General features: G+C 35.4%; 1 protein-coding gene across 1 annotated transcript in view; it reads right to left on the bottom strand.

Moving 5' to 3' along the window:
• WDR36 (WD repeat domain 36) overlaps positions 1-21,906 on the bottom strand; it is a 38,158-nt gene that overhangs the window by 10,749 nt on the left and 5,503 nt on the right. The window contains exons 5-16 of the mRNA XM_060091841.1: positions 20,624-20,756; positions 19,091-19,145; positions 17,661-17,793; positions 16,941-17,116; positions 16,498-16,618; positions 15,927-15,992; positions 14,872-14,958; positions 13,649-13,794; positions 8,300-8,414; positions 7,618-7,783; positions 6,721-6,829; positions 4,413-4,492 (exon numbers count right to left, since the gene is read on the bottom strand). Coding sequence (XP_059947824.1) covers positions 4,413-4,492; positions 6,721-6,829; positions 7,618-7,783; positions 8,300-8,414; positions 13,649-13,794; positions 14,872-14,958; positions 15,927-15,992; positions 16,498-16,618; positions 16,941-17,116; positions 17,661-17,793; positions 19,091-19,145; positions 20,624-20,756 — 1,387 coding nt within the window. The remainder of the gene's footprint in view (positions 1-4,412; positions 4,493-6,720; positions 6,830-7,617; positions 7,784-8,299; positions 8,415-13,648; positions 13,795-14,871; positions 14,959-15,926; positions 15,993-16,497; positions 16,619-16,940; positions 17,117-17,660; positions 17,794-19,090; positions 19,146-20,623; positions 20,757-21,906) is intronic.

Raw genomic sequence — 21,906 nt, 5'->3', positions numbered from 1 at the left:
CTTATCCATGATAAAATCTCTCTCAATGTGTGCACATAGTGATTAACAATGTGAAACTTAACTATTGAATGCAAGGTAGAAGGACAAGACTAAATTTTGGAGCACTACAAACAAACCAAAGTGTGCTCAGGACAATGACTGATGTTTAATTTTCACTTATGGGGAAAAAAGGTGAGTAGTAATCTGGCTGCTCAACCCTTCTGTGGAAACTCACAAGAACAGCTGCTCTTGGGAATCAAAGGAATTGGGGAGAAGGACGTTTGCTAAACACTTATTATATACCAGAGACTGTAAAATTATTTGTTAATTCATTTAATGCAAACAACCTAGAGCAGAAACTTTATCTCCATGTACACTGATGATTAAACCTAAACTCAGCAATTTCAGATCTTACCATTTCTTCTTTGTCTTAATATTTGTTCACTACAAGTGTAAGTGTGTGAGGGGTGAAACTCCCTAACATGGTTCAGAATCTATCTGTTAAAAAGAGAAATCTACTGCTTGAGCAAATTTATTTTACTTGATACTATAATTGCTTTGGCAAATTCTTTGTGCAATGTGACTTCCACAGCTGTTGTGTGTGGGTAGGCTGGCCTTCCATTATGTAAAAACATCAAACTGAGGAAGGTCGTTTCCACATCCATAGCATATTTTACATGGCCAAATTAGTTCATAAAGCTTAAGTCTACAGGCTTAATCCCAGACCTAACTACCATATAGTCTCCTGCTAATCCTACAAAATGAAGTCTCAGGTAAATTATGTTTTTTGAGAGAAAAACTGAAAAAAAATTCCCATTTTAAGGGATCAGATTTTCAAGTACAGAGCTCCTCATAAACAGAGGTAACATTAACCCACTTCTGATTATATTCTAAACAAATGCAGAGAATGTCTAGATGTTCAATCTCCAAAGTGATGGAATCACCTTACAAAGGAAACTTTAATGAATAGAATAAAGGGATAGTTTTGCCTCAGTGAGAAATGCAAAACAATATTCTACTGCAATTATTGTCATGTAATGCTCCTCAGAAAGCAAGGTCAGTGGGATGAGACAGAAAAAAAATGCAAAATTCTATTAAAACTATTTAATTTTATATTTTTCTCACCCCCAAGAGTTCAACCTAAACTTCTAGGAGATTAAAAGCAACCAGAAGTTACAGGTAGTAGTGGTAGGGGATGACAGATTAATTTCAGGGATAAAAAATTTCAACTCTGGGGACTTCCCTGGTAGTGCAGTGGTTAAGAATCTGCCTGCCAATGCAGGGGACACGGGTTTCAATCCCTGATCCAGGAAGATCCCACATGCCACAGAGCAACTAAGCCCATGCACCACAACTGCTAAGCCTGTGCTAAAGCGGTATTTTATCAAAATAAAATAATAAAAAAATAAATAAATTTAAAAAAAAAGAAATTAAAAAAAATTTCAACTCTGCTTCTCTGAGAATCCTACAAACACAAGAAAATTTTCAGCACTTAAACAAAAAAACCTTTACAGTAAACAGTTCAGTACCTATGCAATTTGTTTTAATAATTAATTTTTTTGGCTGCATTGGGTCTTCGTTGCTGCATGCAGGCTTTCTCTAGTTGCGGCAAGCGGGGGCTACTCTTTGTTGCTGTGCGCAGGCTTCTCATTGCTGTGGCTTCTCTTGTTGTGGAGCATGGGCTCTAGGCACACGGGCTTCAGTAGCTGTGGGGCGTGAGCCAGTAGTTGTGGCTCACGGGCTCCACAGCACAGGCTCAGCAGTTGTGGTGCGTGGGCTTAGCTGTTCCGCGGCATGTGGTATCTTTCTGGACCAGGGCTTGAACCCGTGTCCCTTGCATTGGCAGGTGGACTCTTAATCACTGCACCACCAAGTAAGTCCCTGCAATTTGTTTTAGATAGGCACAATTCCAGATGGATACATCTGTATGTTACCACACACACCAAAGGTATACTCATATGTATCACTTTTTAGCCTTCATAATGAGTATATTCATTCTTTACATATTTAACATGTTATGTAAATGATAAAACTGCTTACTGAAGAAAAAACTAGGACTCTCCAAAGGTTGCCATACTAATTATGTTTAAAAAAAATAGGAGAAATCAAAAAACCCAACAGAGGACTTCCCTGGTGGTCCAGTGGGTAAGACACTGTGTTCCCCATGCAGGGGGCCTGGGTTTGATCCCTGGTCGGGGAACTAGATCCTGCATGCATGCTGCAACTAAGAGTCCGCATGCCGCAACTAAGAAGTCCATATGCCTCAGTGAAGATCCCGTGTGCTGCAACTACGACCCAGCACAGACAAAATAAAAAAATAAATATTAAAACAAAAACAAAAAACCCCAACAGTTACTTATGGTTGTATGATGAAATACTGATCCTTACTTCCTTACTATCTTCTACATCAAGAAAACCAAATCATCCTTAGAACATATGACACAACCCAGGCAAGGCTGATATCACAACTATTGGGAAGTGTCTTTCCCCTATGCTTATTACAGCAAAATCTCATTAACAAACTATGTTGCCTTGGGCAAATCACTTAAATTCTCTCTGAGCCTCTGTTTCCTCATCTGTAAAAGAGGACTAAAAAACAGTACCTATACCTAATAGGATATGAGAAAAGATGAAAAATAAAAGCATATAAAGTGCCTGGCAGCTCATGGTAAATGTTAGCTTGGCTGCAGTTAGGCAGCAGCAGTTTTATGATACTGCTTTTCAACCTTTCTCATTTGCTCCACTTCAAATCTTAACCAAAAAAGTAGTTTTTTCTTTATTAAAAATACACTTTGGTCCAATCATTATATTTTCTTTTAACAATCCCTATGTGACTCACTTCTTGCTCTGGTGTTTCTCCCAGCTTAATGCTTCTGTATTCACTTAAAATCGCCTGTGTTCACCGAAAAATAAGATACCAGAGTTGAAAATCTATCAGATTTGAATCTGTTCATCTTTTTACTAAAATAAGAAATTCAGCAAAAAAGGCTAATGCTGAGTCAAAGACTGAGTCAAAGGCTTTGAACGCTACTTTCAGATCCTAATTCTTCCATTCCATAAAAACCTTACCACTTAAAAAAAATATTTTGCCAATGTAGTACTACTGAACATTAACCTGTCTCTCCCATCTAACGTGAACTTAAACTACTAAAAAGGAAAATGAAAAGGGCATTGTGTCAACTCTATTTTCTGTACAACTTTCCTACTGTAAAGTCATTCAAATTATAGTGTTCACTTTTAGATAGAAGCAAAAGTCCAAGAAGCAAAAGACTAATCAATATTTCTAATGGTACCTTTAGAAAAAAGTTTTTTTTTTTAATTAAGAAAGTACCAACTTGAGGTGAACATTTTGAAGCTGAAGGACACAGGCAACTAATTATATTTTGCTTTACTCTATTTTAAGTACAAAAGAGACACACCTGTGGACCAAATTCCCTAGTTATTAGAGTTGGACCCATTAGTGACACTCTTGCTGTGCATATTTCCAAATCCAGTATGTATGCTGTATAGACAGCTCTGCCTCATTCCTTTATCAAACTTAAAGGGAAATAAGTACATCAGGGTTTTTCCTTTCTAAAGGTCAAATTGCTTTCAGGTATGAGCTTATCTAATTCCTGAGAAAGAAGAGGAGAATTGGACAAAACTTAGTTTAGGAATATTTCAAAAGATTGAAAAGCACTAGCTTCCTTCTCATCTTTCTCATGTATCTCTTTCCTTATGGTATGTTTCTTTTCCCATCACTCCTTTCAAACTCAATCTAGGCAATTCTAGGTTAAGTGATATGATTTCAAATTGTATCTATTCCTACATAATTTTTAACAACAAAGTACTCTCTCTCTCAAATTACTGAACAGAATTAATGTTTTTTCTTCAAGTGCTGTTTTAGTAGCAAGTTTTAATCTATGACAGATTTCTGAACACTGTTGGGTTTTACCCAAATCTTAAAACACACGTCTTCATTACTTTAAGGTATCTAAATGTCTTTTGTCAAGAATTATGTTAGAGACAGAAAATATATAATACACACAAAGCAAAGTGTTCTGATCTCTTAACTAAATTCAGTATCAACAACAACAACAATAAAAACAAAAAAATACTCAAAATAAAAGTTTGTATTCCTAAAGTATGGTCTCTACTTTGGAGTATCAAAAAGGCCAAATGTGCTTTCTTAAGGTTTATGCAACTCACTTCTATATCTCAATTTTGCAGGAATAGAGAACCTGAGAGGTTGGATTTTTCTATTATCTTTTATGGCACTAATCTCTGCTGTTTGAGATCAAAAACACTCCAAGGATAAAATATAGTCAGGTTAGAAAAATCCCCAAACATATTCACATTCAAAAAGTACATAATCCATTAACAACAGGTAAAAGTCACATGTAATGACAATGAATGAGAAAACCTCTGATAAGGTTAGAGATTTAAAAACTCACCACCCAGATGGAAGGTCCCAAGTTCTAATAGAGCAATCCATTGAAGCACTTATTAACCAACGACCATCAGGACTGAAAGCCTTTAAATTAAAAAAAAAAAAAAAAAAAAGAATGCATATATAAATATATGTGTGCGTATGTATATGTATGTATTTCTGTATGTATGTTTGTGTCTATATTTAACAGCTTAAAGAATACAAGAAATGAAAAGATAATGCATGCTTCATTAAAAAATGTTTGAAGTATAAAACTTACATCTTATTACATAAAATACCATCTTATATACCACCTATTTGGATACAGCTAAGGACTAAGCTTTTACATGAATTATAAAAAGTTTTAAAAATGAACAGTTTCGGGCTTCCCTGGTGGCGCAGTGGTTGAGAGTCCGCCTGCCGATGCAGGGGACATGGGTTCGTGCCCCGGTCCGGGAAGATCCCACATGCTGTGGAGCGGCTGGGTCTGTGAGCCATGGCCGCTGAGCCTGCGCGTCCGGAGCCTGTGCTCCACAACGGGAGAGGCCACAACAGTGAGAGGCCCGCGTACCACAAAAAAAAAAAAAAAAAGAACAGTTTCACCCAATTTTCAATTTCTACTCCATAATCTCCTATATTTATAGACAGTTAACAAACTGTTTGACTACTAATTGTTTTTAACATAAAACTGCTGTTCTGAGAACATTCTATTAGAAATATTTTGTGAGCCTAATTTCAATAATAAAATATCTGTGAAAGCAACAAAAGCTCCATTTCCTTGAAAAGGTTCTATATATTAGAATGGCTTTCTAAGAATGATTTTGAAGAATGCAAATTCTCTTAATATAGTGAAGTTACTAAAGAAGTCCTTCTGCTTGTACTTATAGATTCAGTTAAAAGTGTTTTCTTCCTTAATGATGTTTTATTTCCAAAGTATAAATTAAAACCACAAAAATCAGATTTTCAAAATAAATTTAAATAATAAACTACTTATGCCACCATGAAGAAGTTATATCTTCTCTGTAGATAAAAATGGAAAAATAATAGCTCTCTGCCTGCAGCACATGAGCTTTAAACCAAGTCAAATGTAAAAGAAGACCCAAAAGGAAAAACTTTAATGTTTATAATGGTAGTAGATTGTTCATCCAGGAGTGTAAACACACCATAGGGATTATGACCATCCATATTAGCAAATAAGAGTGGGATAAGTGAACTCCAACTTGGTCATGGGGCTGCGATGATACTGTGGAAACTCTAACCTTAAGGTGCAGAGAACTCAATTTACAGAAGGAAAGTGCAGATAATAAAGTATAGGAAAATGACTTTGATAGGTGAAGTCATGTATAAATGCTCATAGGTTTAACGGAACAGGAGTAATTTGTTATTGACTAGGGGAAACTCCAGACATATAACTCGAAAGTAAAGTTTGAAAAGGAAAGAAATAGGAAGAGCAAGATGGCATTGACAGATGTTTTCAAAAATGCAATTTCATCAAAATTACTCCACTCCCACCATTTCTATAGATGCTGTCACAACAAATTCTGTTGATGGGTAGTTCTGCCAATCTTTTATCTGCAGAATAACACAATTGCCCGACCATTAACCCCCCACCCCTGATTTTTAAGGAAATGGGGATAAACATTGCAAATTCAGATTTTTGGTGTGAGAACTGATAAGTAAAAGTAGCTGTTGGAAGTGTCACTATGTAGGATTTTATTTTATTTTATTTTTTCTGTTTCAAGTAAATAAAGGTATCTGCAGTTGATGCAAAGTCTTCAACTTACATTTTTTCAACGAGTACTTATTACCATATTTCTCACTATAACAACATAATAGTAAGTTAAAACACATTTTTATTAATTAAACTCTTTTGAAGTTAAGATATATAAACTGTAGAAATAACACTAAACTAGAATGAACCAAGAATCAGATATTCCAGGTCTCCTATTAATTCATTATGAATGTAGAAAAACAGAAATGAGTTCTCTCAACTTAGTTTAGTATTAAGTCAAAAATGATACACTTATGTTTCAATGATTCACTCTCCAAAGTATATTCTGGCCTTGTTTAAAGAGAAAAAAATCAACTCTGGGATTTATACTTTAATGGCATTAACTTCCTGAGAAATATTAAAATATTAAACTTCTTTTAATTCTAAATTTTCCTTAAAAATCTTTTTTGAAAATTAGTCTCCTAATTATTTATTTTGAACATCTCCTCATATGATGAGTTTAATGCTATTAAAAGATAAATTTCAATTATCTGAACTTTTTAAACCTAAACAGAAATAGAAATGAATCAAGTTTTATTTAAACATATAAAGTTTGTTTTACCATGTCATTTATTTGGCCTTGGTGTCCAGAAAACTCTCTGACAATCTTCCTAGTTTCTATGTCCAAAACAGTAATGGAGAAGTCATCCAAGGCGAGTCCCAGAATGCCACTAGCAAGATAAATGCAACAGTTTTAATGAACAAACAAACAAATAAAACCCTTGAACTAAAATCTCAGTCATTTAAATTTTGTTAATCAAGTATACTTTGGGAGAAATTAAGCAAAATGCTGTCCTTTTATATGAAAAGTCTGGTTTTTCCCACTTGGTAAATTACCTATAGTTGACCACTTTACATGAGGGTTAGGGCGCCACCCCTCTGCAGACAAAAATCTGCACATAACTTTACAGCTGGGGGACTTCCCTGGTGGCACAGTAGTTAAGAATCTGCCTGCCAATGCAGGGGACACGGGTTCCATCCCTGGTCTGGGAATATCCCACATGCCATGGAGCAACTAAGCCTGTGCGCCACAACTACTGAGCCTGCACTCTAGAGCCCGCGAGCCACAACTACTGATGCCCATGCATCTAGAGCCCCTGCTCCGCAACAAAAGAAGCCACCACACTGAGAAGCCCACGCACTGAAACGAAGAGTAGCCCCAGCTTGCCGCAACTAGAAAAAGCCTGTGTGCAGCAACGAAGACCCACTGCAGCCAAAAATAAATTTTTTTAAAAAAGATATTAACTTTACAGTTGGCCCTCCATGTCCATGGTTCTGCATCTGTGGACTCAACCAACAGTGGATCATGTAGTGCTACAGTGAGTACTTAGTGAAAGAAAGTTGTGTATAAGTGCACCTGCACAGTTCAAACCTGTGTTGTTCAAAGGTCTACTGTACTTAAATTAAGAACTAAAAACATCAAGAAGAAAGTCCATTATCTTTAAAAGAAAAACTTTACCTGTCTCTATGTAGCAGCATCATATTTGGAGATGAATCAAGGCTCACAGAATGAATTAAAACTTTATTTTTAAAGTTCCAGAACTTGAGTACTCCTTCACTACCAGTTGTAATTGTCAACTGGTTTAATCCATCCACTGCAACACCTCTAACAGATCCTTTATGGGCTTTAAAGCATATGTTAAAAGAAAAAAGAAATAAGAATTGCAACTGACTCTCTGAACACTACATAAACAGTGATTCCTTTATTTAAATATCTAAGTTCCCACTATTTAATGCCCCTAAAATCTTTAAATTAATATGGATTTTAGGGAGCAGAGAGAAGATTATTATACCACTTGAGTAATAACAAAATCCATCAGGTTGATGCCATGAAGGTTTAAAAAAATAGTTAAGATTTTCTGCTTAATTAATGCAAGGAGAAGAAAAAAAGAACCTTTAATTTCTATAATATCCACTTTCCCCTAATACAACTATGACTTCATTCTCTTTATTTCAACATGGTGTTTCAAATAGATATAATGGCAGTATCTGCCACATACGGCTGATGATAACCCATATACAACTTTAGCAAAATGACTGGCACTCAAGAATTTAATAAATGCCAGCGACAGTTATTAGCCTTTTATCTATCTATATTACTTTTTTTTAAAAAATAAGAAAAAGAAAAATAAATTCAATACCTTGATCCTTGCCAAAACTTCCTCGGTGTATACCCGACTGCATGTTATATACATCTACATTTCCTGATGAGAGACCAATCACAGCAAAGTTTCCACAAGAAGTTATATCTGCTGCCTTAAAGGAAAAAAAATTAACACAATGACACAGAAAATAGCTAACATTTTTATTGTACTGTATGGTTTCCAAAGTATTTTTTTTAATCTACTAATTATCTCATTTAAAAAAATGATAGGGCCTCCCTGGTGGCGCAGTGGTTGAGAGTCCGCCTGCCGATGCAGGGGATACGGGTTCGTGCCCCGATCTGGGAGGATCCCATATGCCGCGGAGCGGCTGGGCCCGTGAGCCATGGCCGCTGGGCCTGCGCATCCGGAGCCTGTGCTCCGCAACGGGAGAGGCCACGACAGTGAGAGGCCCGCATACCGCAAAAAGAAATAAAAATAAAAAAATAAAAAAAAAATAAAAAAATGATAAATGAATTGCTTTGTTAATTTTCTTAAACATAATGTAATTATATTTGGGTGTATTAGAAATATCTGTTTGATTCTATCTCCATTCTCTAAGAAGTATGGGGAAATCCATACTTCCAAGACAGCAAAACATAACCAAAGTTAACTCAATTGAAATTCACTCAGGAGAATGGTATATCAACTGGTCTTCAATTTTTAATTTATTCACAATGGTACTAAAGTCAAAGCACTCCACTGCCTAATTTCTCATTACCTTACTTTTGTAATTGCTTTTATAGCAAATATAAAACTGGAACCATATCAGTTGGGATGTCCAATGAAAAAGCCCAAAATATTTTAATTACAACATATTAGGAAGGAAATACATGAGATACTGCATGGAAAACACTTAGTTTATAAGCAGTTTCTGTAAAATAAACTCATATTTTAATACTTAAAGTAGCAATATTATATTAAAAAGATGTCTTTTTTTCTGTTAAAAGCATGAGACTGGCTATGTGGTGGGTCATGCTCAGAGAAATCCTTCATTGCCACTGCATCAGTCAGATGTCACCCACCCAAGAGTTAATTCAAAAGACTGTTGAATTTATGCCTAAAGAAATAGATGACTTCTAAGACCTAAAGGAAAATATTCAACAGAGGATATTTAACTGTGCAAAGCAGCATAAGATTGATACACCACTGAGTCAATATACCTTTACACAGCATCCACAGAAGTATGCTCCACTTACATCTATATTTTTCTAGACAATTGTAGCTTATTACTTAGAAAAAGTTTTAGATAGGAAATTATGGACTAACCTTATAAAGCATTCTATCTTCTCAAATAGAACACTAACATAATTTTACCTATTCTGAACAACTCATAAATGTTTATTCTATGTTATATATTTATGCTCTCAGGAACTAATAAAGATACTAGGCTATAACATACAATAATGGTCCCTGATGGCCCTGCTATACAGTAGTCCCCCTTATCTGCAGGGAATATGTTCCAAGACCCCCAGTGGATGCCTGAAACAGTAGATAGCACCAAACCCTACATATACTATGTTTTTTCCTGTACTAATGGGCAGGTAGTGTATAGAGCATGGACACGTTAGATAAAAAGATGATTCACGACAGAGAGGGACAGTGCTACTCAGATGGCATGCAATTTAAAACTTACAAATTGTGTACTTCTGGAATTTTCTATTTAATATTTTCAGATCAAAGTTGACTGCAGATAACTGAAACCATGGAAAATGAAACCATGGATAAGGGGGGACTGCTGTACTTTCTGGAACTTGCATTTATTTTAATAGGATTTATTGTTGTTAATGGGACTGCTTCTGGAAGTCTCCTTTTACTTATTTATTCATTCTAACCTATTGTTGAAGACAGCACAAGCAAAGCAAAAATGAATAAGCTAAGAAGGTTACCTCTGATTGACAAATTATACTCTAGTACATGGGTTCTCTGATAAATACTTACTGGTTTACTACTTATGGGCTCCTGGCTTTGTTCCAGATAGCTGACTCCAACCCAGCACCAGTTAAGTATCATTGTGTGTGTGTGTGTGTGTGTGTGTGTACACACACACACACACACACACACACAGTTTTATGAGTGATCATTACAGGCTATGAGTTAAGAACATAGGTTCTAGAAGGAGTGGTCCTAGGTTCAAATCCCAGCTCTTCCATTTACTAGTTTTAATGATCTCAGGCATATTACTCATTACAGTAAGCCTCAGCCTCAGTTTTACTGCCTATAAAAAGAGGCTAACAATACTCCATATCATAGGACTGTTGTGAAAATAATATAAAATAATATTGCTATGTGCTAAGCAGAGAGCCTAGAACAAAGTAAGCACACAAAAAATGTTAGCTGTAATTATTATTACCACTACTATTACAATAGCTACTCAAAACTTTGCAGGTAAACTTAAGAAGTTTAAGATAGACTCTCTATGGCTTAGAGATAAAAGCTTAAGAGTGAGGGGCTTCCCTGGTGGTGCAGTGGTTGAGAGTCCGCCTGCCGATGCAGGGGACACGGGTTCGTGCCCCGGTAGGGGAAGATCCCACATGCCGCGGAGCGGCTGGGCCCGTGAGCCATGGCCGCTGAGCCTGCGCGTCCGGAGCCTGTGCTCCGCAACGGGAGAGGCCACAACAGTGAGAGGCCCGCGTATCGCAAAAACAAAGAAACAAACAAACAAAAACAAACAAACAAAAGCTTAAGAGTGGATTTTTGTACTATGGAGAACAGAGCATACATACTGACAAAAAAAATTTGTACAAAATAGGATCAAATGTGGTTATACTTTAAATATGCATTTTCAAAAGCAGAGGCATCTAACTAATAGAGCTAATAGATAAGTTCAGCAAGGTTGTAAAAGACACAAGATCAATGTGCAAAAATCAATTATATTTCCATACATTAGCAATGAACAATCCGAAATGAAATTAAGGAAAGAATTCTATTTATAGCAGTGTTGAAAAGAATACAATTCTAGGAAAAATTACCCAAAGAAGTATGAGGCTTGTATACTGACAACTACAAAACACTGCTAACAGAAATTAAAAATCTAATTAAGTAGAAAGACATCCCATGTTTATGGACCAGGAGTAATATTACAATGGTTAACACTCCTCAAACTGAGGTGTGGAATCAACAAGATCCCTATCAAAATCCTAACTGCCTTCTTTGCAAAAATTGGCAAGCTGATGCTAAAATTCATATGGAAATGCAATAGACCAGAATAGCCAAAGCAATCTTGAAAAAAGAACTTGGAAGATTCACTCATCCTGATTTCAAAAAACTTACTAGAAAGGTACCATAATCAAGACAGTGTGGTACTGGCATAAAAAAAGACATACAGAACAATTAAAGAAAACTGAGAATCCAGAAGAAACCCCTCCCATTCATGTCAAACAATTTTTGGCAAGGGTACCCAGGCCATTCAATGGGGAAAGAACAGTGTTTTGGGCAAATGATGCTGACATAACTAGATATCCAAATGTAAAGAATGAACTTGGATGCCTACATGACATCATACACAAAAATTAACTCAAAAGGATTACAGATCTAAATTTAAGAGCTAACATTATGAAACTCTCAGATGAAATCACAGGAGTCAATTTTTCATGGCCTTGAGTTATGCAATATTTTTCAAAAAACCACAAGGAAAAAAAAAAAAGGTTGGACTTCAAAATTAAAACCCCTTAAGCTGAAATGACACCAACATGAAAAGGAAATGACACCCCACAGAATGGGAGAAAATATTTGCAAATGACATATGTGATAAGGGACCTGTATCCAGAATATATAAAGAGCTATTTCAACTCAAGGGGAAAAAGATAAATAACCCTATTAAACAATGGCAAAGAATTTGAACAGACATTTCTCCAAAGATGTAGAAATGGCCAATAAGCACATGAAAAGATGCTCAACATTGTTAAGTCATTGGGGAAATGAAAATCAGAAACCACAGTGATATACTACTTCATACACACTAGGACAGCAATAATCAAAAGAACAGATAAGCACAAGTGTTGGCTAGGACATACAGAAATTGGAATCCTTATACATTGCTGGTGGGAATATAAACTTGTGCAGCCACTTTGGAAAACAGGTTGGCAGTTCCTCAAAAACATTAGTTCCATTATGACCTAACAATTCCACTCCTAGATGTAAATATAGAGAAACAGAAACATATGTCCACACAAAAACTTGTGCACTGATGTCCACAGAAGCATTATTTATAATAGTCAAAAACTAGAAACAACACAAATGTCTATCAATTATCAATGGCTAAACAAAATTTCAAAAGTTGAAAATGAAATATTATTCAGCAATAAAAGGAATAAAGTATTGATACATGCTACAACATGGATGAACCTTAAAAACATTAACCTTAAAAATGCTAACTGAAAGAAGCCAGTCACAGAGACCATATGTTGTATGATTCTATCTGTGTGAAATGCCCAGAACAGGCAAATCTATAGACAGAAAGTAGGTTGTGGTTGCCTAGGTTGGGGAGATGGCGAAGGGGAAAAGTGAGAGGATGGAGCTTATTGCTAATGGGTGCAGGGTTTCTTTCTGAGGTGATGAGAATGCTCTAAAATTAGACTGATTAGATTTTGGTGATAACTGCACAACTCTATGAATACACTAAAACCCATTAAATTGTACACTTTAAATGAGTGAATTTTATGGTGTGAATTATATATCAGTAAAACTTTTTTTGAAAAAGCAGAGGCAAAAATTCTGCAAACCAAATTTGACATCATTTCTTTATACCTTAAAACCTGAACCCAATAGAAGACTTACATTATTATCAAAAGAAAACAAAATAAAATTTTAATAGAGGAGTAAGAAGTTGTAAGGTAACAGTGGCATTTAAAAACCATATTTAAAAAAGGCTTAAGACAGTACTCAATCAGACAAATATAAGAAATGAAGGATTTAAATAACTTCTACATCTTTAACTCATTAAAGATTTAGCTGAATCTTACTCCTTACACTGAAAGAAAGAAAAGGAAGGAAGAAACCTTAAAATTCACATTCATCGAATATAGTACTATATACTCAACATAATTCAGGTATGAAAGTATATTGATAAATGCTGAAACCCCCCTCAAAGTGTATCCTGAGTAATCCTATATTAATCAGAAAATTTAAATAACCAATATACAACATCTAATTAAGCAAAACTTAACTTAAACTTAAAATAATTCTCTCCAAGCTGGAAAACTTAACACTATTAGGAAAAAATTTCAAAATGTTAAACTATGTTCTTTGTTCTTTCAATGAATATTATCATTAATAAACTTGAGTATAATAAGATAACCACAAGACAGTTTTACAGGAGAAAATGCCCTTAAAAACAAGTTCACTTACTGTTGCAGTTATGTCATCTTTCTTCAGCTCTTTTGGCTTGAGAAAGTAAGCACCTATTGTAGATCTTTGATAGTTCCAGGTTGAGCAAGATAGCTTACCTTGATGGCAAGCAATGATACCATCCCAGTCACTTTCACGAGCTTCCTCTAAAACATAATTAAAATCATAAATCAAATTGCTTTTCATTCCCTCACTCATTCATTCACGAATCTTATTTATTAAGCATTTAATATTCTATGTCGTAATTAGGCACTAGGGACAGGATGGTAAACAGGTAATTTCTGAGAGCAATGAGCTTCCAATCTAACAAGAGGTTCTGATTAGAAGAAATTACAATAAAGTAAGATGGTGTCTTGTAAGAGCACTCAGGGAGTTTACTAAGAGATCAGGGGAGAGTAATAAATGGCTCCTTGAAAGAAGAGGGGTGGGAGGAGGACAAGGCCACTAGGTCACATTACCAAGGGTCTTGAAAGCCATGTGAAGGAGAGGAGGTTGCACCCAAAAGGTGATAAGGAGCCATGAACGATTTTTAAGCATATAAATGACATGATTCAGATCTTTTAGAAAGACCACTCAGGCTCTAAGATAGAAAATAAACAGGAGGGGGGTTAAAGTTAAAAAAAATTATCAGTCATCAGGTTGTTATAAATAACCTTGAAATGGAAGTGGTGCCTATACAATTATTTCTATGATAGTTTTCACGCAACAATCTTATCACCTATCTACATTTTTCTTAAAATCACTTCTTCAAATGATGCACTGCTCAAATGACACAATATACTAAGACCTCAGTGTGTTCAGATCTTTATTAAATTAGCCAGAGCTCTATGTTCTCAGTTCTCACCTTTTTACATTAGTGACTTTCTTATACCAGGCATACAATAGAATAAATAGAAGAGCTACAAAATGAAATAGCAAATATTGTTTATTAATAGCTTACAGAGAACAAAGCCTAAATTATTAGATAACAAGTTCAAATTATAAATAACTCATTTTCAGTCTTCACACAAGACTAGCATGCACTTGGGATGCATCCTGGATTCTTATTAATATTTGCTGAAACATTTATTAAAATGGGAGAAATAAAGAAATATATTTTGAGTTACCCTCTGAATGCTTATTAATATTTGTAAAAACATTTATTAAAATGGAGGAAATAAAGAAATACATAGGAGGAAATAAATGACAGAGCAGAACTCGAAACACAGTATGAAGTTTCTTACCAGCTGCAAACTTTGTGATGGGTGGAAGTCTCACTGACATGGCATTCTGAAGTCCTTTACGTTTGACTCTCTTTTTATTTATTAATCCTGTGGTTAGGGGAGAAGGGAACAGAACTATGAATCCTTCTTAATGAAAAATGTTTATATAAAAAAAGCTATTCATTGTCATGTAACTATAAACTTCAAGATATTCCCATTTAAGTCAGGTGCAAAATAAAGATGATGCTATTACCACTATTATCAGTAGTATTAACAATGACAGAAATATAAATGAACAGACTGCAGTCACAATATTAGCAAAAAAAAAAATATTAGCAAATTATATTAAAATATATAAAATACCACTGAATAATCTTAAATATGTAGGACCAATTGGAGGAAAACTAAAAAAACTTCACTGAGGAACATTAAAGACAACTTGAATGAGGATATATCATATTCCTAGATGTGACGATTCTTAAAAATATCAAATCTCTCCAATTTGATTCTAAGAAGAATTATTTTGGATATTGATTTAAAAATGATCCTGAAATTCATCTGGAAGTATATACATGCATGAATAGCCAGGATATTAGCTTACAAAGAAGAGTAATTATAAATAAAACTGAACATTTTTGTTTAATAAACAAACTCTTTCAAATAACAGAAACCATGGGAAAGGATACAGAATAAAAGAGCCCTTTTTGCAAAAAGATGGGCTGCTTCTTACTTTGATGCTTTCTCTAAGCTTCCTTCCATCTTTAAAATGTTATAGTCTGCAGATGGCTCAAGTTAGATCATCAATGCCTTTTCGGTGGCAGCAGTATGTATTTACCACTTAAGATGTTTCTTACCACCTAAGATATCTACCTCTTCAATAACCTTACAGTAGCACCTCAATCACTTCTATAGCAACATCGATCTTAAGTATCTTACTACTACTCTTTCATACAAAGGATTTTTATTTCATCTGAAGAAATTATCAATGAAACCTCCTCTGATTATCTCACAGAATCTTGAAATGATTTTGTACATGTGTGACCAACAGCTTTTTTTCCATCTTGCAAATGACGTACCATGTCCCAAGCTCTTGTTAAATTTTTCATGTATTGTGGAAAATGACTGAAGAGTTCCATCCTGACCTGTTGATATACAGAGAAAATGCCTAATCAAGCTTCATCGAAACAATGGACCATTTAAATCACACCTCTTATAATATTAGATTCTACAAAAAGCTTGAAGTTAGTTTGTAGCACTTTAAAAGGTGAGCTGATTGCAACTACCTAATTTATCATATTCAACTGCATACAGAATGCCATTTAGTAAGAACAAAGGATAAAATGAGGTGCTAATAATTACCAGTAGATTATTTGTATAGGCAAGGGCCACATTTCTGGAATTTGCCCTTTCTGTCTCTGAGGATTAGTAAATAGAATGACACTCCAAATAAAAGTAATAGCAGCTACAGTGTTCCCTGAAGTATTCAAAAACAATCACCTCATTTTACCCAGATTTCCAAGTCACTCAAAGGGACATTTGAATCTAAAAATGTGTAAATACCAAATAAATACTAAATACCTAATAAATATTAAACACTCTGCTCTCATTACTTGCTGAAATAAATTAATGCACAAAGCAGAAACTCACTTGCGCTAAGAATTTGTTGTCCGTTTTGTCCATAATACCTTATTTTGGTAAGAGGAGCACTATGTCCCATTCTGAATCTCAAAAGCCGGCCTTCACCTGTGGGACCATCAAATATCCATATCTGCCAAGAAATAAAAAAGTAAGGTTCTTCCACAATGTTTTAAGTGATCTGCAAGCAGTCAAATCATCTCCTATACAAATGTGGCACTGGGTAGTGCATGCAGACCACTGACCCTGGAGTGGGGGCTGGGGAAAAGCTAAGCTGTAACTCTCTCACTTCGCTAAAAGCATGTAACCTGCTGTGCGTTCTATTTCATCTGTATCAATATCTTATCCCATATTCCCTTCATCTGCTAGGTTCCAGGCTGATACAGTACAGCAGGCTTATAATAACCCAAAGGGTAGGACACATGAGCCAAGAAAGATAATAAGAATCATAGTACCCTGAGAGCATTGTCAGCACCATTTGTGACAAGAAGTGGTTCTCTATGGAGAAATGTCAGTCCGGCAATTGCTGTAGAATGTGCATTTCTCATTTGATTGATTAACTTTTTGTCTTCTAGATCCCAGAGTCCGATATGGCCACATGGGCTTCCAGCTGCCATTACTGGATGACCATCTGTTGTTAAAATAGAATACATAAAGAAAAACATGCAACATAAAACAATTAAACTTAAGAATTTCTCTCTCCATCCTTTTAATCCATAAATATAAAGTAAAAAAAAAGACTACACACCAATAATCTATCAATATTCCTTTGGCTCTTTATATTCCAGTATTTCATTCATTTCTATTAGATTAAATTATAAGAAAATATTAAGAAAATTTCTTTGAGCTTCAAACTACTGCATTCCAAGTGTTCTTAATTTTCATCAATAAACAAATTAAGGACTTCCCTGGTGGCACAGTGGTTAAGAATCCACCTGCCAACGCAGGGGACACGGGTTTGAGCCCTGGTCCGGGAAGATCCCACAGGCTGCAGAGCAACTAAGCCCGTGCGCCTAGAGCCTGTGCTCCGCAATAAGAGAAGCCACCCCAATGAGAAGCCCTTGCACCTCCGCGAAGAGTAGCCCCCATTCGCCGCAACCAGAGAAAGCCCCTGCAAGGCAACGAAGACCCACCGCAGCCAAAAAAAAAAAAAAAAAAAAAAAAAGTTAAGTTACCTGTGCGAAATGAAATCGAAGTAATAGGTCCCCAGTCTTGACGAAACTTCATTAATGTTTCATCAAACTTAATGTTGTGAATGATAATCTGACCTGACATAAGACCAACAGCGACAACATCCACAGCTGGTGCCTGAAAATTAAATTACTCAACTTTTTATTTTCTTAATCAAATTAAATTAATAGCTCTAATAATACTGATGATTACATCATTACTTACGTATTATCAAATTAATAGCTTTAATAATACTGATGAGTACATCATCACTTATGTTATCAAAGAAATAATGGAATATCTAATCTAATAGTCTATGATTATAATCTTCATTTTATAAATGGTCTTACATACAGACTCCATAAATTTCTTTATTTTAGCACACAAGGTCAATGTCCAATACCATTACAAAATGGAATCAGGCTAAACATGTTATTAATTTGCCATCAAGTAACTACTACGCATGAGACCCTGTGTAGAAGCTGGGTATACTAGAACAAGTATGATGTCTTGCCCTCAAAGGACCTAATCATTTGATACCTTTGGGGTCATCTGGGTAGGTAAAAGCAGAGTAAGGCTGACGGTAGTGTGAGAGAATAAAGGAATGTATATAAACTGGGCAGGTATAAGCAACTGATATTTAAAAGACAAGGGTAAGGGCCTCCCTGGTGGCGCAAGTGGTTGAGAGTCCGCCTGCCGATGCAGGGGATACGGGTTCGTGCCCCGGTCTGGGAGGATCCCATATGCCGCGGAGCGGCTGGGCCCGTGAGCCATGGCCGCTGAGCCTGCGCGTCCGGAGCCTGCGCGTCCGGAGCCTGTGCTCCGCAACGGGGGAGGCCACAACAGTGAGAGGCCCGCATACCGCAAAAAAAAAAAAAAAAAAAAAAAAAATAAAAGACAAGGGTACATGGCTGTATATGTGTCCAAAATAGATATAAGATTCTCTGCAGACATACAGTCAATTCATTCATACATGTCCTATAGACTCATAAAAACAAAAAGCAGTTATTTCTGAAAGAGTCAAGCATTTAATGAATTATTAAGATTTGGGCCCCAATTATCTCAAGCTACAAATCTCAACATCCTGTTTCTCTGAATGACCTAAAATCTCCCTTGCTTCACTGAAAAACTCATCTCCGCTCTTTACAAGGCACTGGACTACATGCTTACAAAATGATTGGTAAACATGGTTCCATAGCAACCACAGATTTAGAGGCTAATTCCAGGCAAAAAGGTTTCCACAAACGTTTATAGACAAAGGCGCTATTTTCAATTACATTTCCAAAACACTATTTTTTACGGTAATATTTGTAAAGATATACTAGTCTATATATTATTTTGTCTTTAGGTCCAAAAATATGGTTGGCCCCTGAACATGAAAGATGCTACTACTATGAGCTTCATTTCTTCTTTCACTTAACAGAAAAATACTAACCTGCTGAAGCGCTGTCACTCCAACTTTCCATCCCGCAAATGTATATAGAAGTTTACTACAACAAGAAAAATAGTTGAAAGCTATTTTTGGGGTGGGGGGAGAAAAACAAAATCAACTACATATTAAAAAATGAAATAATAACAGGTGATATTTATTAAGTTCTTACTCTGCCCCACACTATTCTAAGTATATATATTAAAACAATTCCATGAGGTAGATATCACCATTTTCCAGATAAAGAAACTAAGAAACTTAATTATGTGAAAAAAATCAAGCGAAGATCACATGGCTAAAATTGACAGAGCCCAGAGAGACCAACTCCAGATCCTAAGCTGCTAAGAACTATTCTACTATGCAACATCTTTAAGAAATTAAATAGAAAGAAAAAAAATACATGAGTAACCATGTTATATGACAGATACAATTTAAAATAAAATCTTAGGATATTGGCAGATCTCATTTTTCACTGCAACGTGTTCCTAGAAACATATCACAAAAGGGAATATGTTATGATTACAATACTCCTTGTATGTTACATGACTGTTATACGACAATAGTGACGCTGCTCTAAATTTCAGAATCAAGCCATAAATGATAAAGAATCCATAGAGCAGAGATATACAAAACTGTTATAATGACAAAGTACTTAAGCATATGTTAAATTTTTTAAGGGGCACAGATTAGATCACTCAATGATTATCCAAGGGATACTTAATGTACAATAAAGAGTGTAAACATCACATAAAGAAACTAAAGAGATAACCTTATGGCACAGAATATTTCAGTCATTATCCCTCAGCCTAGTGCAGAGTAGGTAGTCAATGATATTTATTAAATTGAACAGAAACACTGAATTAGAACTAGGATAAACATTAAACCTCTGAAAATCTTATTTCCCTTTTCGAATTTATAAGGGCTTTGGAAAGAACAATTTGGATGGTCAAATATTTTTGTTTGCCCTTTTAATCCTACAGAAAGAAAAGTGAGCTGCCACTTTTTTCTCTGGATAAACGTTCAAATAACAGGCAGAGGTATCCAAAATCATTTATCTAGCCCCCAAGCTATACCAATAATATTAAGTAGATATCCGTCATGTCTGTGGTTGATGATCAATGTACTTTTACCCTGAAAACCATTCCTAAATGCTAGCACTAAATTAACACTGATTTGCTTTGCCATCTTACCTTTCTTAGTTTACTGAGAACTAAAAGCTGCCCAGTGACAATCTCATAATTATCTTCTGATCCTGTGTACTACAGCCTTCTTTACAGCTTTATGAATTCTTTAGTGACTAAGGCCGTTAGTATATACTTTTCATCGAGGATTTATGCAGCTGCCTACCATGTTCCAAGACCATATCCGAGCTTTGGCATATGTGATGCCGTGAGTAATAACTCCAAAAACAGGTATATTTACTGAAAGCCCTCCAAATAAACATATAAAGGCAAGGAGAACTGAGAGACTTAAGTATGCATCAGGGAGTAGTGATGAGGATTAGGTAGGAATCACTTATGTTCTAAATATTGTGCTTACTTGGATTTTACATTCCACAACTGGAGGCTTCCTTGTTCACTGCCAAGAAGTATTTTATTCAAGTAGGTACTTGGATGCAAAATTGCAGAAATTTTAAATACTGATTTATCAAATGACAACTGCAGGTATTCTTCTACGAAAGTAAAAGTTATAAACAATATGTAATTTTTTAATAAAATAGTTTAAAATATTTTTCATATACCCATATATTTAGCACTTAAAATCCACCATATCAATGATTTATGTACTAATATAAATCAAAGACATATGCTAACCTATAAACATTCCCTGAGAAATTAAACAAATGTGATGAGGGTCAACTTGCAAATTTAACTCTGACTGTCAAGAATTTTGTAAAAGTTCTAATATCAATACTATTTAAAATTTCACTCACTGACAAATTGGTTTACAGGAATGAAAACAAGGGTTCAAAAAAAAATGACGCTAGGGATCAGACTTAGTATTTTTATAGTTTGATCAAGAGGCAGCAAATGTTCCAAGTGAAGTGCATGCACTGAGCTGAGCTATTCTAGGGAGTGAAGGGCCAAATATCTAGAGAGCTTGACTGGCTCCTCAAACATGTAAAAAGTCAGAGGCAAACTTCAGTGAAAGGAGCAGTGCTTCTCACATTTCCACAGGAGAACCTCTAGCAGAGGAGAACTTATAGTCCTGAGGAGTAGAAAATGGCACAGCCAGCTGCCTCTTGCTGCAAGATCAAAACATTTTTTGAAATGCCACATATGTTTAAAATTCCTATGTGTGAACTTTCTTTTCTACTTCACAGTTCATCCACAATGAAAATTTTTCATTAAATTTCCTAATAAATTTGAATATCAGAGAAGGTACATTTCTTTTAATCTTCAGTTTCACATACTATCTGGCTGCTACACACTCCCAGGGGTATGTGTACCCCAGTTTAAGGAGAATAGACTAACAGGTGAGAATTACACAAATTTTACTTAAATACTATTTTAAAAGATTCTTGCCTCTGTTCGTAACTAACAGGTTTACTTAAGATCACTACAGACAACTCCCTGAAGACACTGTGCTGCAGCAACAGCAACAAAAAGCTGGACATAAGGATCAACAGAAAGATAGCCTACTGAACTCTAAGAATCAGGTTCTCTAATTTTATAAAAGGCCTTTTAACATCCATCTGCACAGGTTCTACTTTTGGAATTCTGTTCCCTCCATCTGAGCAAAGACAAAACAAACAGTGACTAATCTGAACAAGAACATGGAATGACTCCCAGGAGGGCAATCTCTCTAGGATTTTTACTAAA

The sequence above is a fragment of the Mesoplodon densirostris genome, chromosome 3 (assembly GCF_025265405.1).
Source record: "Mesoplodon densirostris isolate mMesDen1 chromosome 3, mMesDen1 primary haplotype, whole genome shotgun sequence".
Taxonomy (NCBI): Eukaryota; Metazoa; Chordata; class Mammalia; order Artiodactyla; family Ziphiidae; genus Mesoplodon; species Mesoplodon densirostris.
The sequence above is the reverse complement of the archived record's forward strand: the minus strand, read 5'-3'. Positions and strand labels throughout refer to the sequence as shown.